The sequence below is a fragment of the Oncorhynchus masou genome, chromosome 30, assembly GCF_036934945.1.
Source record: "Oncorhynchus masou masou isolate Uvic2021 chromosome 30, UVic_Omas_1.1, whole genome shotgun sequence".
In the NCBI taxonomy this organism is placed as follows: Eukaryota; Metazoa; Chordata; class Actinopteri; order Salmoniformes; family Salmonidae; genus Oncorhynchus; species Oncorhynchus masou.
The window spans coordinates 43,915,405-43,928,040 of NC_088241.1; the positions used below are offsets into that span (position 1 = coordinate 43,915,405).

At 45.0% G+C, this 12,636-nt stretch overlaps 1 protein-coding gene across 2 annotated transcripts in view; it reads right to left on the reverse strand.

Annotated features, from left to right (window-relative positions):
* The window catches only part of LOC135522643 (neuropilin-1a), an 84,362-nt gene extending 73,168 nt beyond the window's left edge, over positions 1–11,194 (reverse strand). For both annotated transcript variants that reach the window (XM_064949096.1, XM_064949095.1), the window contains exons 1-3: positions 10,512–11,194; positions 8,804–9,238; positions 6,968–7,142 (exon numbers count right to left, since the gene is read on the reverse strand). In XM_064949096.1, coding sequence (XP_064805168.1) covers positions 6,968–7,142; positions 8,804–8,870 — 242 coding nt within the window. In that variant the 5' untranslated portion in view covers positions 8,871–9,238; positions 10,512–11,194. The remainder of the gene's footprint in view (positions 1–6,967; positions 7,143–8,803; positions 9,239–10,511) is intronic.
* Positions 11,195–12,636: the final 1,442 nt, after the last annotated feature.

Below are 12,636 nucleotides of genomic sequence, written 5' to 3' on the forward strand. Positions count from 1 at the left end.
TTTGGGATGCATCCATGTACTTGTCCATGAAGTTATTTTCCTGGGAGTCTGTTTTGGATAAAAAGCAAGGCATACTACAAGAAATCCCTCAGCTGTGTGGGCTGTGACATCATCCACTAAAAATCCATATAGGGATGCTTATATGGCTCTGGAGGGAAAACACTAAACAGGTCGCAACCAACCAAAACTCAGATACTAAATCATCCATTCTCAGTGAACATGGATGATTAAATAAACCTGAAACATGATATCTTTATATCATTGCATAGCAGAGTTATAGGTCTGCAAGTCTGCTTTTTTCTGATTTACGACTGAGTCCTCGTACTCCTCTTCTCATTCCTTTCTTCTTCTCCCTCCTGTTTCATCTTCCCCTCCTCTTCCTTCTCCTCCTCCTCTGAAGTGGAGTCCTCTCCTGCGGGGTAGAAGAGTGGCTCGCCTCCCGGTCGTGGTGTGCGTGAGCTGGGCGCGCATGAATCAAAGTAGTGACAGAGCAGCAGGGAGGACGGCAGATGTCACGGCAAGAAAGCTTTTCAATCAGGCTGCCCTTCCAACACTGGCCAAGGTGAACACTTCACTACCGGCAGACCCATCTCCTCTAGTCTAGCCCCAGCCAGGGATAGATATACACACACACGCACGCACGCACGGACACACACACACACACACACGGACACACACACACGCACACCACACACACACACACACGCACGGACACACACACACACACACGCACACGCACACGCACGCACACACGCACGCACACACACACACGCACACACACACACGCACGCACGGACACACACACACACACGCACGCACACACGCACGCACACACACACACACGCACGCATGCACGCACACACACACACACATTTAAATCCTGCTCATTAGCCAAAGGACTTTTGCCACCATTAACCCTTTGCGTAACATAAGAGAGAAATGAGAGAGAGAGCGAGCGAGAGCGAGATAGAGAGAGATAGAGAGAGAGAGAGCGAGAGAGAGAGAGAGAGAGAGAGAGAGAGAGAGAGAGAGTCAAGAGGATTCCTGCACCACTCTCTTTTTAAAGCCTTTTGTCCTCTATCTTATGACAGAGGTGAACCTCTCTTTTAAACATGACCCCAGAGAGATAGTTTAGACAGGGCTTTCATCTGCTGGGAAATGCTAATTACACTAGCTTTAATGGGTCACCGGACTGGCCAGAAGTCTTTCTGTATGCTGTGAATGTACCAGAAAAACGGGGCTTTCTGAAAAACCTGTGTCCTCTTTTCTGTTATGGCAAGTTGTGAATTTGTGATAATTCAGAGCAACAACTCACCTTGAAGCAAATTGCTATCAGTGGTGCTGCTGTAATGTAATTTGAGATACAATGCACTTCCTACTGTACAACTCTGGAGGCGGAACAGGTGCATAATTTCAGCCGATATTGTCCTCGTCTGTAGTTAAAATACACAGTGCTGCTGCTCTCTGCATTTTGTCTCGTTGAGCAGATCTGCCTCTGTTGCCTCAACTCTGCTTTGATGTTGTACAGCAGGAAATGCTTCACTGACACAGACTCACACAACAGAGACCCATAAACAACTAGAAATCCTGTCTGTTCGTCAGGCCTATAAGTATCTCCAACAATTCATGTCAGCCCAAATCTCTTCCCCTGGCCCAAAGAGGTCACAGCCTGCCTGCCTGTTTTAGAAGACCTGAACGTGCCCGACAGAGACTTAAAAAAGCCTCGTCACATTCCCGCCTTGTTTATTTTCCTCCATGACAACGGAGGCTGATGGACGATCACGCAGCCCACTCACCACCTCCATATTTGCTTGTGCAGCGGACGAGCGTGAGAGAGAGGGTCCTGCGTCCCAAATGGCACCCTATTCCTTTTATAGTGCCCTATTGGGCTTATAGGTATCTGGCCAAACTAAGTGCACTATGTAGGGAATTGTATGGCATATGGGATGCATCCAGGGAGTGAGAGGGGAAGTGAGTGGGAGAGTCAGCGCACTTTATTCAGGGGATTTCTGGGGAGAGTTATGGGGCACTTCCACACAGAGATGGAGCCTCTCCACAGAGGAGAGAAGACCTACTGATATCCCAACCCCAGCAGGGAGCTTCAGGCCCAGGCAGGCTTGTGTGGCAGTACCAGGGAAGCAATCACGGCACTGAGTCCCATGCACAAACCCCCTCCTTCTTCACAGTACCCCTAGTTTACTCTGAGAGGAACAGGTGGTCTTCATTGTTAAACATGAAGTGTTGTGTTACGAACCTATGAGTCAGTCAGGGTCTTAGGATTCGTGCAGAACAAAAAGACCTACATAAAACAGAACTCTCCAGAACCAGTAGGGGGCTGAGGACACTTTCCCCTGCTTTTCCCTGCTGTAACTCATGTCTGTAGTCTATGTCTGTAGTCTCGGTCTGTGTCCCAAATGGCACCCTTTTCCCTACATAGTGCACTACTTTTGACCAGATCCCTATGGGGCACTATACAGGGAATAGGGTGCCATTTGGGTTGCAAGCCTTTAGTCCAGCAGGGCTAGCCAGGAGGAATGCCCGGCAGGGCAGGCGGAGAGTGGAGGGCAGAGGGCAGGCAGGCAGGATGTGTATTGTCTCAGACCACAGCGAAGAGTGTTTGTCTTCCCAGCAGGGTATGTGGCTCTCTGAGGGGGCTACTCGACAGGAGAGGGGAGGGGGTCATAATTAGAGAGAAGAAAAGGCTGCTTTTTCAAGCCTTGAGTTACGGGCAGTCACAGTCAGTAGCAGGGGAGATGGAGGGGGGGCTAGGGGACGAAGTGGGGAGTTCAGCTAGTGGGGAGCTCAGTTAGTGGGGAGTTCAGGAGCTCAGTTAGTGGGGAGTTCAGTTAGTGGGGAGCTTAGCTAGTAGGGAGCTCAGTTAGTGGGGAGTTCAGTTAGTGGGGAGCTCAGCTAGTGGGGAGCTCAGTTAGTGGGGAGTTCAGTTAGTGGAGAGCTCAGTTAGTGGGGAGCTCAGTTAGTGGGGAGCTCAGCTAGTGGGGAGCTCAGTTAGTGGGGAGTTCAGTTAGTGGGGAGCTCAGTTAGTGGGGAGCTCAGTTAGTGGGGAGCTCAGTTAGTGGGGAGCGCAGTTAGTGGGGAGCACAGCTAGTGGGGAGCTCAGTTAGTGGGGAGCTCAGTTAGTGGGGAGCTCGGTTAGTGGGGAGCTCAGTTAGTGGGGAGTTCAGCTAGTGGGGATTTAACTTTTGAGGCACTGTGTGTTAGATGAGCTGAAGCTTTCACTCACTGACTGACTGGCTTTCTCCCTCTCTCCTCCTCTCTCTTCCTCTCTCCTCCTCTCTCCTCCTCTCTCCTCCCCCCACAAAGGGCCTTCTTCAGAAGGCATTCCCCGAATATTTCCCCCCACCCTCCATGTCTCCTCGCCATCTCAGGACTGCATGGGCTGTCACACAGGAATTCACTGTTCTCTGAGGTCCAGCAAACACAGGACAGGCAGAAAGAAGAGGGAGGAAGGAATAAGGAGACACTCGCATATAGAAGGAATCATCCTCTCTCTTTTCATCTCTCCATTTTAACCTATCTTTTCTCAAAAACATAGAGGACAAAGAGGCATTTTCATACCGAAAGCAACCTCTCCTTTTCTTACCCCATCGCTCACCTTTAACCCCTCTTTCCGTCAAAAGGCAACTCTACTCTTCAGCAGTCTTCACCATAGCTATGAGGGGATCCCACATTATGTAGGCATAGAAAGAATTGGTCCGATATTTTGTTTGGTCAGAGGATCCAAGCACATCAATGATTCATTCTGCTGTCAAAAGCATATCATATTGGTGGAATGTTGATTTCAACCAAAGCAGCTTTCGTAGAAAGCAACAGCATCACACTCTGCAAGGTTTTCTAAGTCTGAAGATAACTTCAGAGCAAATTGAGTCCAAATATTTGTCTTGACGGACCAGGCTTTTACCTCAAACTTCATTTGGTTTGTGAGAGTTACACCGGTGGCGTAACCCAAAAAACACAGCATGAGAGTCTATACAACACTGCATGGAAAGGTAAACATTTCCCACATCCACCGTTCAATGGCCACTTAGTCCTTATCTACTGGTGAACGCTTTTCCTCCAACTCTCCACTCTCTCAGGATACGAGTTGTAGACTGAGTCTGAGTCCCAAATGGAACCCTATTCCCTATATAGCGGAGAACACAGGGCCAATAGGGCTCAGGTCAAAAGTAGTTCACTATAAAGGGAATAGGGAACCATTTGGAATGCAGACCTAACCTTTCAAACAAACCCGTCAGCCAGTCACACGTGTAACAACAGAGGTAGACTCAGCCTTTTGTTTGGTTTCTGTTTGGTTGGCTGATAACGACAATGTAGGAGCACATGTGGAGCATGTGTGTTCCATTTGGACCAATAATTAAATTGCAGGGGAGCACACTGAGGCTTGCATTGTAGCTGCCTGCTTACCCCCTACGCACTGGTCCATCAGATAAGCAAGGCAAGGCAAGGCTTCCATTCTGGGACTTGCCTTCATCAATTTCCATTATGCAACGGTTGTTTTGTCTGAGTTGAGCTGCGACTGGATGGCCCATGGAAGTCTGATTACTGCTGCTGTACAAATCACACCAACCGCTATCTAGCAACACAAAGACACCAAGGCCATGAAGCACATACAGTATCTCTCCCTCCTATGCCCTAATGGACTTATCTACATTATGACATGTCCCTCTAGCTATTAAGATGAGTGGCCTTCACTTTACTAAGCACCATTAGGCTACATGAGTTGAGACCTAGGGCCATGAAAAATGAGAGAGCCTAATTGAATGGCCTGCATCTTAAACGCCAGCCTATTCCCTGTATAGTGCAGTACTTCTGACCAGGGCTCTGGTCAAAAGTAGTGCACTATGTAGGGGATTGGGTGATATTTGGGACTCAGCCAATGTCACTGGCCATCTTCCCGATCCAGTCTAAAGTGAACACGTAAGGGGAAACTAGTGGAACTATAGTCCCATGAAAACCGCTGGCTTAAAACGTGGACTACGAATCGCTACCAGACCAAACAGGGTAGAGGAGAAGTGGTTCAAGTAGAAGAGCCTTGAGGTCAAGCTGACCCTGTTTCTCCACTGTATATTACTGTGTCCCAAATTGCACCCTATTCCCTAGAGTGCACCACTCTTGGCCAGAGCCTTATGGGAAACCCTATGGGCTCTGGCCAAAAGTACTGCACTAAATAGGGAATAAGGTGCCATTTGGGACACATTAACTGCATGAACCACATGAATCACTAGTGACTTGATTAAGTTTCAAAGATGTCTCTGCAGGTTAGTTGTTGTTAGTGTGCTTCCCTCTAGCACTGTGGTTTATAACCCGTGACCACTCCACGGGCAGCATTACACAGTAAAAACACTGTAAACCCTGGCTCTGCTCCAAACATAATAAGGACATTTGGCAAAGGTTGGAACAAGGAAAATAACATGCTCTTTATACGCAACTAACAAATGTACGGAGGGACAAGCAATTAACTGCATGGCAGGTCAGCCCCAATGTGGAAAACAGAACCCTTCAATGGATGTGGACTGAAATGTTAGAAATCATTTGTACACAACACGGAAATGCTCAAACTTGAAGTTCACCGAGGACATTTCTTTTCAACTGAAAAAAGGGAAGCCATATTGCATTTTGTGCCTTGAGGCTGAATTCCTTGTTTTGTGTGTGTGTGTGTGTTTAAACACAGGAAACTCATTCCTGGTTAATTCCATTAACAAAAGTATTGTTTCCTCTTTCTATATGTCCACACACACACACACACACACACACACACACACACACACACACACACACACACACACACACACACACACACACACACACACACACACACACACACACACACACACACACACACACACACCCACACACACGCAGTAACCTTGTGCCTGGCGACATTTTAACAGTCCCTGGGTGATTAAATCTGAGCTAGGAAAAGTCAGGACCACCAGGATCCTCCTCTGGAAGACAGCAGTGGTCAACCAGGCAGTAAATCACAGAATGGCCCTTTATAGAAGCAGTAAATCACAGAATGGCCCTTTATAGAAGCAGTAAATCACAGAATGGCCCTTTATAGAAGCAGTAAATCACAGAATGGCCCTTTATAGAAGCAGTAAAGTGGTATAACCCACAGTGTCTTTTTTTCCCACCAAACTTTTCACCTAAATCCAATGACATGGTTCATATATTTGTATAGTTCACTTTGATTCCACATTAGCTGACAACTAAATCAAGTGTAGACCAAAACTAGTTGTTAAACTGACAGAGAAAGAGAGAGAGCTTCGATGTAGTGCGTAGTGGGGGATACAGTAACAGTATCCATCCCTGTTCACTATGTGTTCTCTAGCTGCCCCTCCAGCATAAACAAAGGCACAGAGGGAACACACACAGGGAACCGGGAACAGGGCAGGGTTTGGGGCGCAGGCAGAGACAGAGGGATAGGCAGCCAGCCAGCCCAGGCTGAGACATTGCTTCACCTCAGGGCACCACTGACACAGGGAGGCAGCAGGCTCATCACATTACTGTGGAGCTCCGGTTTCATGGCCTGGCTGCCCGGCTTAGACCACAGGTCTACAACAACAGGTTAACTGTTTGACCTAGAGTGGTATAACACCTTAAAGCTTAAAAGTCAAACATGGAACTGTAACTGACCCAGCAGAATGGGTCAGTTCCCCTTCTAATGGACTATGATGAGAAGAGGAAGAGAAATGTATAATGTATCGAAGTTTAGACTAAATGGGCTTACTTCCTCAATGGAAAGACCCATGAGAATCTGAAAAATATTAAGTCCTTTGAGTAAAATCTTTCTCAGACAATGACAAGAAAATAAACTCTGAAGCAAGTTTTTTTTTTTTTAAACACTCCTGCCTCACACATACAGGCAGCGCTGCGCTCGCAATAATTACATCGCCACTAGATGGCGGGCTTTCATGTACAATATGCATGAACAGCCAAGTCCACTTACTTGCACTCTCTGTCCTCGAGATCAAAATGCGGGTTAAAGTTGATTAGAATTCTTTGGTGAGGTCCAGGCGCTGTTATCACCCAAACGCATTTCTGAGATGGCAAATATGATGTCGGATACCCAGGCGAGGTGAGGTAATTCGCATTGGTGATTCTGATGTTGTCCCCACACTTGTCTGCAAGAACGAAAGGGGAGATAAGACAGTCAGCACAACAGCCCAAAGTGACACAGACGCAGGGATTCAAATGAATCAATAATGTTGGCTAGAATTGAATGAAGAAAAAGTGTGTTTTTTAATCAGAATATTGTCCTGATGAAGATAGGGACTGTGTTCAAAATCAAACTGGAGTCGAACATGATTGTTTGAATATTTTTTATAAATATATATTTAGGCTGATAAATTATAAGCTAACTCCATATAAACATATACCCACAGTGTCTAAATGTGTCTAAACTAGATACCAAACAAATGGAATATGCGTTTTGGCTATTTTGGTTAGGTCTACATTCGTGAAGACACACCATAAAGTCAATAATTTCTGATAGTCAATGCGCTAAAGATGATGAATTTCTCCCACATTTTGATAAATGTGTTATATTGACTTTTTATTGTATTAATTTGCTCAGATAACACAGTATGGTACACATTTGATTTGACAGGCATATATAAGGTTGGTATACAACACAATTGTTCACAAACATTAGGAAAAGTTTCGCCTGTCGCCTACTGTTAATTGTAGTGGTTTATGTTGGGCCAACACCGTTGATGTTAATCGCTTGTCAATTAAAGTAAAACATGTTTTTTTTTATAAATAGGCTAGTAAAAAATTCTGTGAAATGTCACAAACAGCTATTATCTAGAACAACTCCTAATGACCAAGGACCATTAGCCCCGGCAGGGAGTAATGGATTCATGTAGTAGACCGAGAGTGGACGGGGAGCTGCTGCTACACCGTGGCTGTGCCGGGGTATGGCTGAGTCTCCATGGGAATGGCACATATGGTGCCATGCGACTTGTAGACAATGTGTCATATGGCAATAACGCAAAACAATTAAATAAAAAAATATCCTCTAGTTTTTTCACATATTATCTGTGAGGAGCATAATTTATTTGTTTTTGGGGTAGCCTATGTAGACTATCACATAAAACAAAATATCCATGCCATCTATTTTTCGTTTGCTGAGTAATCTATATTAACGAATGATGCTCGTAATGTTTGTTAGATTCACGCAGATCCTTATAAAACTTGTTTCCCTTTTCACACAGACCATTTTTTTTTACAAGCGCCGGAGAATAACGAGCCCTTCCTCGTGTCTAGAGACACGCCACTTCAAGTAGTCCAAATTAGCCTCTCACTTTATCTTCATTTATGTGTGCGCAGTCATGCTTTTGTATTATAGCTACCATCTGCCACGTAAAGTACTTGAAAATGTGTTTTGAATAGGATACAATGCAATATTCAACAGAATTTGAAATGTGGCGGTTCATTCTTTCTTATGTCTCTCTATTCATTCTATCGTAAAGAAGTTTGCTCATAGTGGAAACGAAGCAATAAAGTGCCGCCAACATGTATTTGCTACAGCAAAGAAAGAGGGAAGTACCCTAGCACTAGTCTACTGTGCCCAAACGTTTAATAACATCTGAAAAATAGAACGACCCACACTACAGTAATGTATCTGTGACAATGGCAGCACTAACCCACAGGGAAGACAGGCAGGTGAACGCGTAACGAGTCAGAAAAACATCAGCGAAGGGTTGGAGACGGTTCATCCTTAAAAACATCAGGATAAATAGGCTAGCCCAGCACAGCCGGGGGAATATCAGTTGTCACTTACCATTTTTGAAAGCCTTAGCGACGAAGAAGATTCCCATTAAGAGGAACAGCACTAATCCACAATGCATCCTTGTTTTGTTAGAAACAAAATAAAATGAGGAAAAACGAAATAAAACTCCTCCCAAGGTTTTTCAGGTCCTGTTATTCTTCCTTATTTTCAAGCTTGGGCCGAAAGAAAACATATAAAGCAGAAGTGTATTGACTAAAGCAGTTGAAATGTGTCTGGATATGTCTCAGGTCGGCTGCTGTATCCTGTCATTCAGGTCCGGTTTCCTCTCTCTTCCAGTTGGGGTCCTCTCTCAAACACTGGCGTTGCCATTTCCTCCACACAAGTAGTCGGAGCGAGTAAAAGAATAAGTAAAAATCCCCGGCGCCAGCACCACTCCCGTTTCAACTCCTTGGAAACGATGACCAGGCAAGAGGTAATCCGTCGGTGCTAAATGGAAAGAAATATTGAGAGTAAGCAGCAGTGGTGGTGATATTCGTTTCAAAAGTGGGCACATTAGCAAATCAAGCTCGCGTTGTTCCCCTTCGCCCTCTGCTGATTCTCAAATCTGACAAGACACGAACTAGTAATACTAACATCTGGCGAAAGTCATTGCCATAATAGAGGCTTAAAACGATGGATACGACCCCTAAATTGCGGTCGCTTTTCTTCTTTTGAGCGGGTGTGCTGCCTGCTTCAGCCTGGTTGCTTGAGCCTAAATATCAGAGGTCTCTGATTGGTTTGATTACAAATATGCATAGCCCAACCTATGGACGCCCCTCTCTCTTTAAAAGCTGAAGTCTGGGTTCTTTTTCCGAGACTATCTCCGTCTCACTTGCAGACTTCCAGTCAGACCTGAAAGTGACAGCGCACACGGGCGCTAGCTCTCTTTCACTATCCCCCCTCTGTTGGAGATGGACTGTCACACTGTCACTGGCTACTGGATGTCACTAAACTACGCTAACAAACAGCTCAACTGGAGGACAATAACATAGACCACTACTGCCTCCAAAACTTGTATTTGTGTGTGCCAAACGACCTCTCTCAAAGACGCTCCGCTAATTCTGAATTCAAGGGAGCTCCCTAGGAGAGAAAAGCCTCCTTCAAATGCTATGTGGCATTCAATATCGAATTATCATTCTAAAGAAGAGATATCGATTTGCAATATGAATATATATTTTTTATACCATATATGTATTGTTACGCATCAATGGGCTATGTAGATCTCCTAATTGTAAAAGCGGTTAACGCACGAATCGCGATAAAGCATTCATTAAAACGTCATATTGAGATTTAGGGGGAAATCAATGGCAGTGCAAAGCATCAAACAATTTGGCTTTTTAGACTACCTTATGGCACTGCACAAAAAGAGGACTTGCATTCAATATGAAATGCTTTCGACCAGCTGCTATGCTCACCGAGTCACAGGATAAAATACTCTGTGCAACTACTCTGACGTGAATCCAAGGGCGCCTAACATTCCTTACATGTGACACTGGAAATCTGAATTACAGAGTAATTCAACATTTCAAATGATACAAAACGTGCCCGTACCCTGCGTTCTATGCTGTTCAGGGGGATAGTAGCTCACTTCAATGCGCTGTATTTTTAACACCATGTGAATGAAAGCTAAAGAGCACGCTTCGCTCAGTGTTCCTCATATAGCAACATTGTTCTGTCTCTTCTGAATTCAAGCCACTTAATGAAAAATAACTGCATTCACCTGCGTCTTGTAGACTCACTCACAGCCCCATATGTATCCAATATCGAAGCGAAGCAGTTTTCGGCAGGCTGAGAGTATGCCCTCTCTGTTTCTCTGTCAAAGTCTTCGCACCTCCTTCCAAATCCGTTAACCTCAAAAACAACCACAGGAAAGGACAGGTCTCCACCGCTGACGAGAGAGGAAGTCAATTCCCAAATATTTCCCCAGTCAATCCGTAGCCTGTAGAACGCCGGGGCCGGTCCGGGCAACCCTGAAGCTCAGCACCTCTCTGCTCCGCGCAAAGGCACGCGCCCGCTGCCAATTCCTTCCCGGAGACTCAACTCAGCGTACACACAGCCAGCTATCCGCTGCTGTCAGTAGTATCAAGTGAGGGATACGGGATTTGCGCTTTAATGAGTAGCACGGCACCGGTAAAAGTCAGTCCAAAATATCACCGGAGGTTAGAAAATGTCAATATCCTATAGAGCATTGATTGATTGAATGCATTGACTGCTTGACTCGAATTTAGCATTTATATTCCTCCCTCTATGCAGCGCGTCACGCACCTCTCCTGCGTGTGTGCTCAGCTACTGTAGCGCTGTTGAGAACACAGGCTTCGTTTGGAGTCTCCGGTATCTCGGGACCCAGCCAGCCAGTCACACGCCCATTTACCAGGGGGTTGCCTCGACAATCGAGATGTAGATTCAACCGCCTGGCTGTCTTATCGCAGTCTACAGAATAGACTGAGTCACATTAGATCTTAGGACACATCTGAACACACCCACAAAATAAGCACTGATAATACAACTGCCATTCATCTTACTCATACGTTCAACGCTATTATTGATACGTTTTGTGTAATGATCTAGTAATAAACAGCCATTGCCCCAAATTGCATTCTTACAGGCTATATGGACCTCGTATGAACAGTCTTCTTGAATTCTCACATTTAATGTGTTTAAATATACACTTATTATTGACCAGCAAGTACCTGATCAATTGTACCGTCTGGTCTGGACATATTTGGTAGGAGGTACACTATTAGAAAAAATGGATCCCAACAGGGTTATTGTGCTGTCCCAATAGGATAACCCTTTTTGGTTCCAGGTAGAAACCTTTTTGGTTTCAAGTACAATTTTGGGTTCCATGTAGAACTCTCTGTGGAAAGGGTTCTACGTGGAACCCAAATTGGTTTTTACCTGCAACCAAAAGGGTTCTTCAAAGGGTTCTGATATGGGGACAGCGAATGACCCTTTGAGGTTTGATATAGCACATTTTTTCTTAGAGTGTATAGAGAGACCTTTGAGAGACCTGGACTCCAGCGCCTACAGGGGGCACGCAGTCCTGTGAGTCTGGAACTTGCTATTGGTCAGAAATGACCCTATGTCATGATTTGTATAATATGGATATTGTGAACATAAAACAAATGTGAGTTATTGATTGACATGATCATTTAAACAAGCTGAACTCCTATATGTCAACGTTACAAATACCTTAGGAGGTTGTTAGGCTATTCATTGAAATAGATTTAACTCCCATTGCCTTCATATTGAAATTAATCACATCAAACGCACGAAAACGACATCCCGCCCTGATATTTAGAGGGTGGAATACATTGACTCTTGACTGCATTCTAAACACACCAGGGTGGCACCGAGGTTGGAGTGTCTGGGAGCAGGAAAGACCGTCTTGGAGACGGACTCCTACAGAGAGCTTCGGACGATAAAATGTAAACCCATAGGTTGAACCCAAGCAGACACGTTAGAGTGAAGTCAAGAGTAAGTAGTGCATTATCCGGTGTGCAATAGTGTGACCGCAGTAACCACAGTAACGGTAGCTATCTCCGGCCTGTAGGTGGTGTCAAGAGAGACGACCTGCTGGGGGAAATCCCATATGTCCAATAAGACCTCTATATTTACAAACAAGTGTAGACTTATGATTAGACTCTTGGGTCTTCATTTAATTAAAATCGCAATGCAGAAATAATTATTTATATCTTTCAGGGAAGGTTATCAAAATCGAAAAGGGTTTTTTCGTTTTTATACTCTCATACTGTCAATTCATTCCATGATCAAAAACAATAGACTATACCTTGGATCTTTACATCAGCTTTCTTATTATAAAACTGCAGAAGAATGTAAGCATG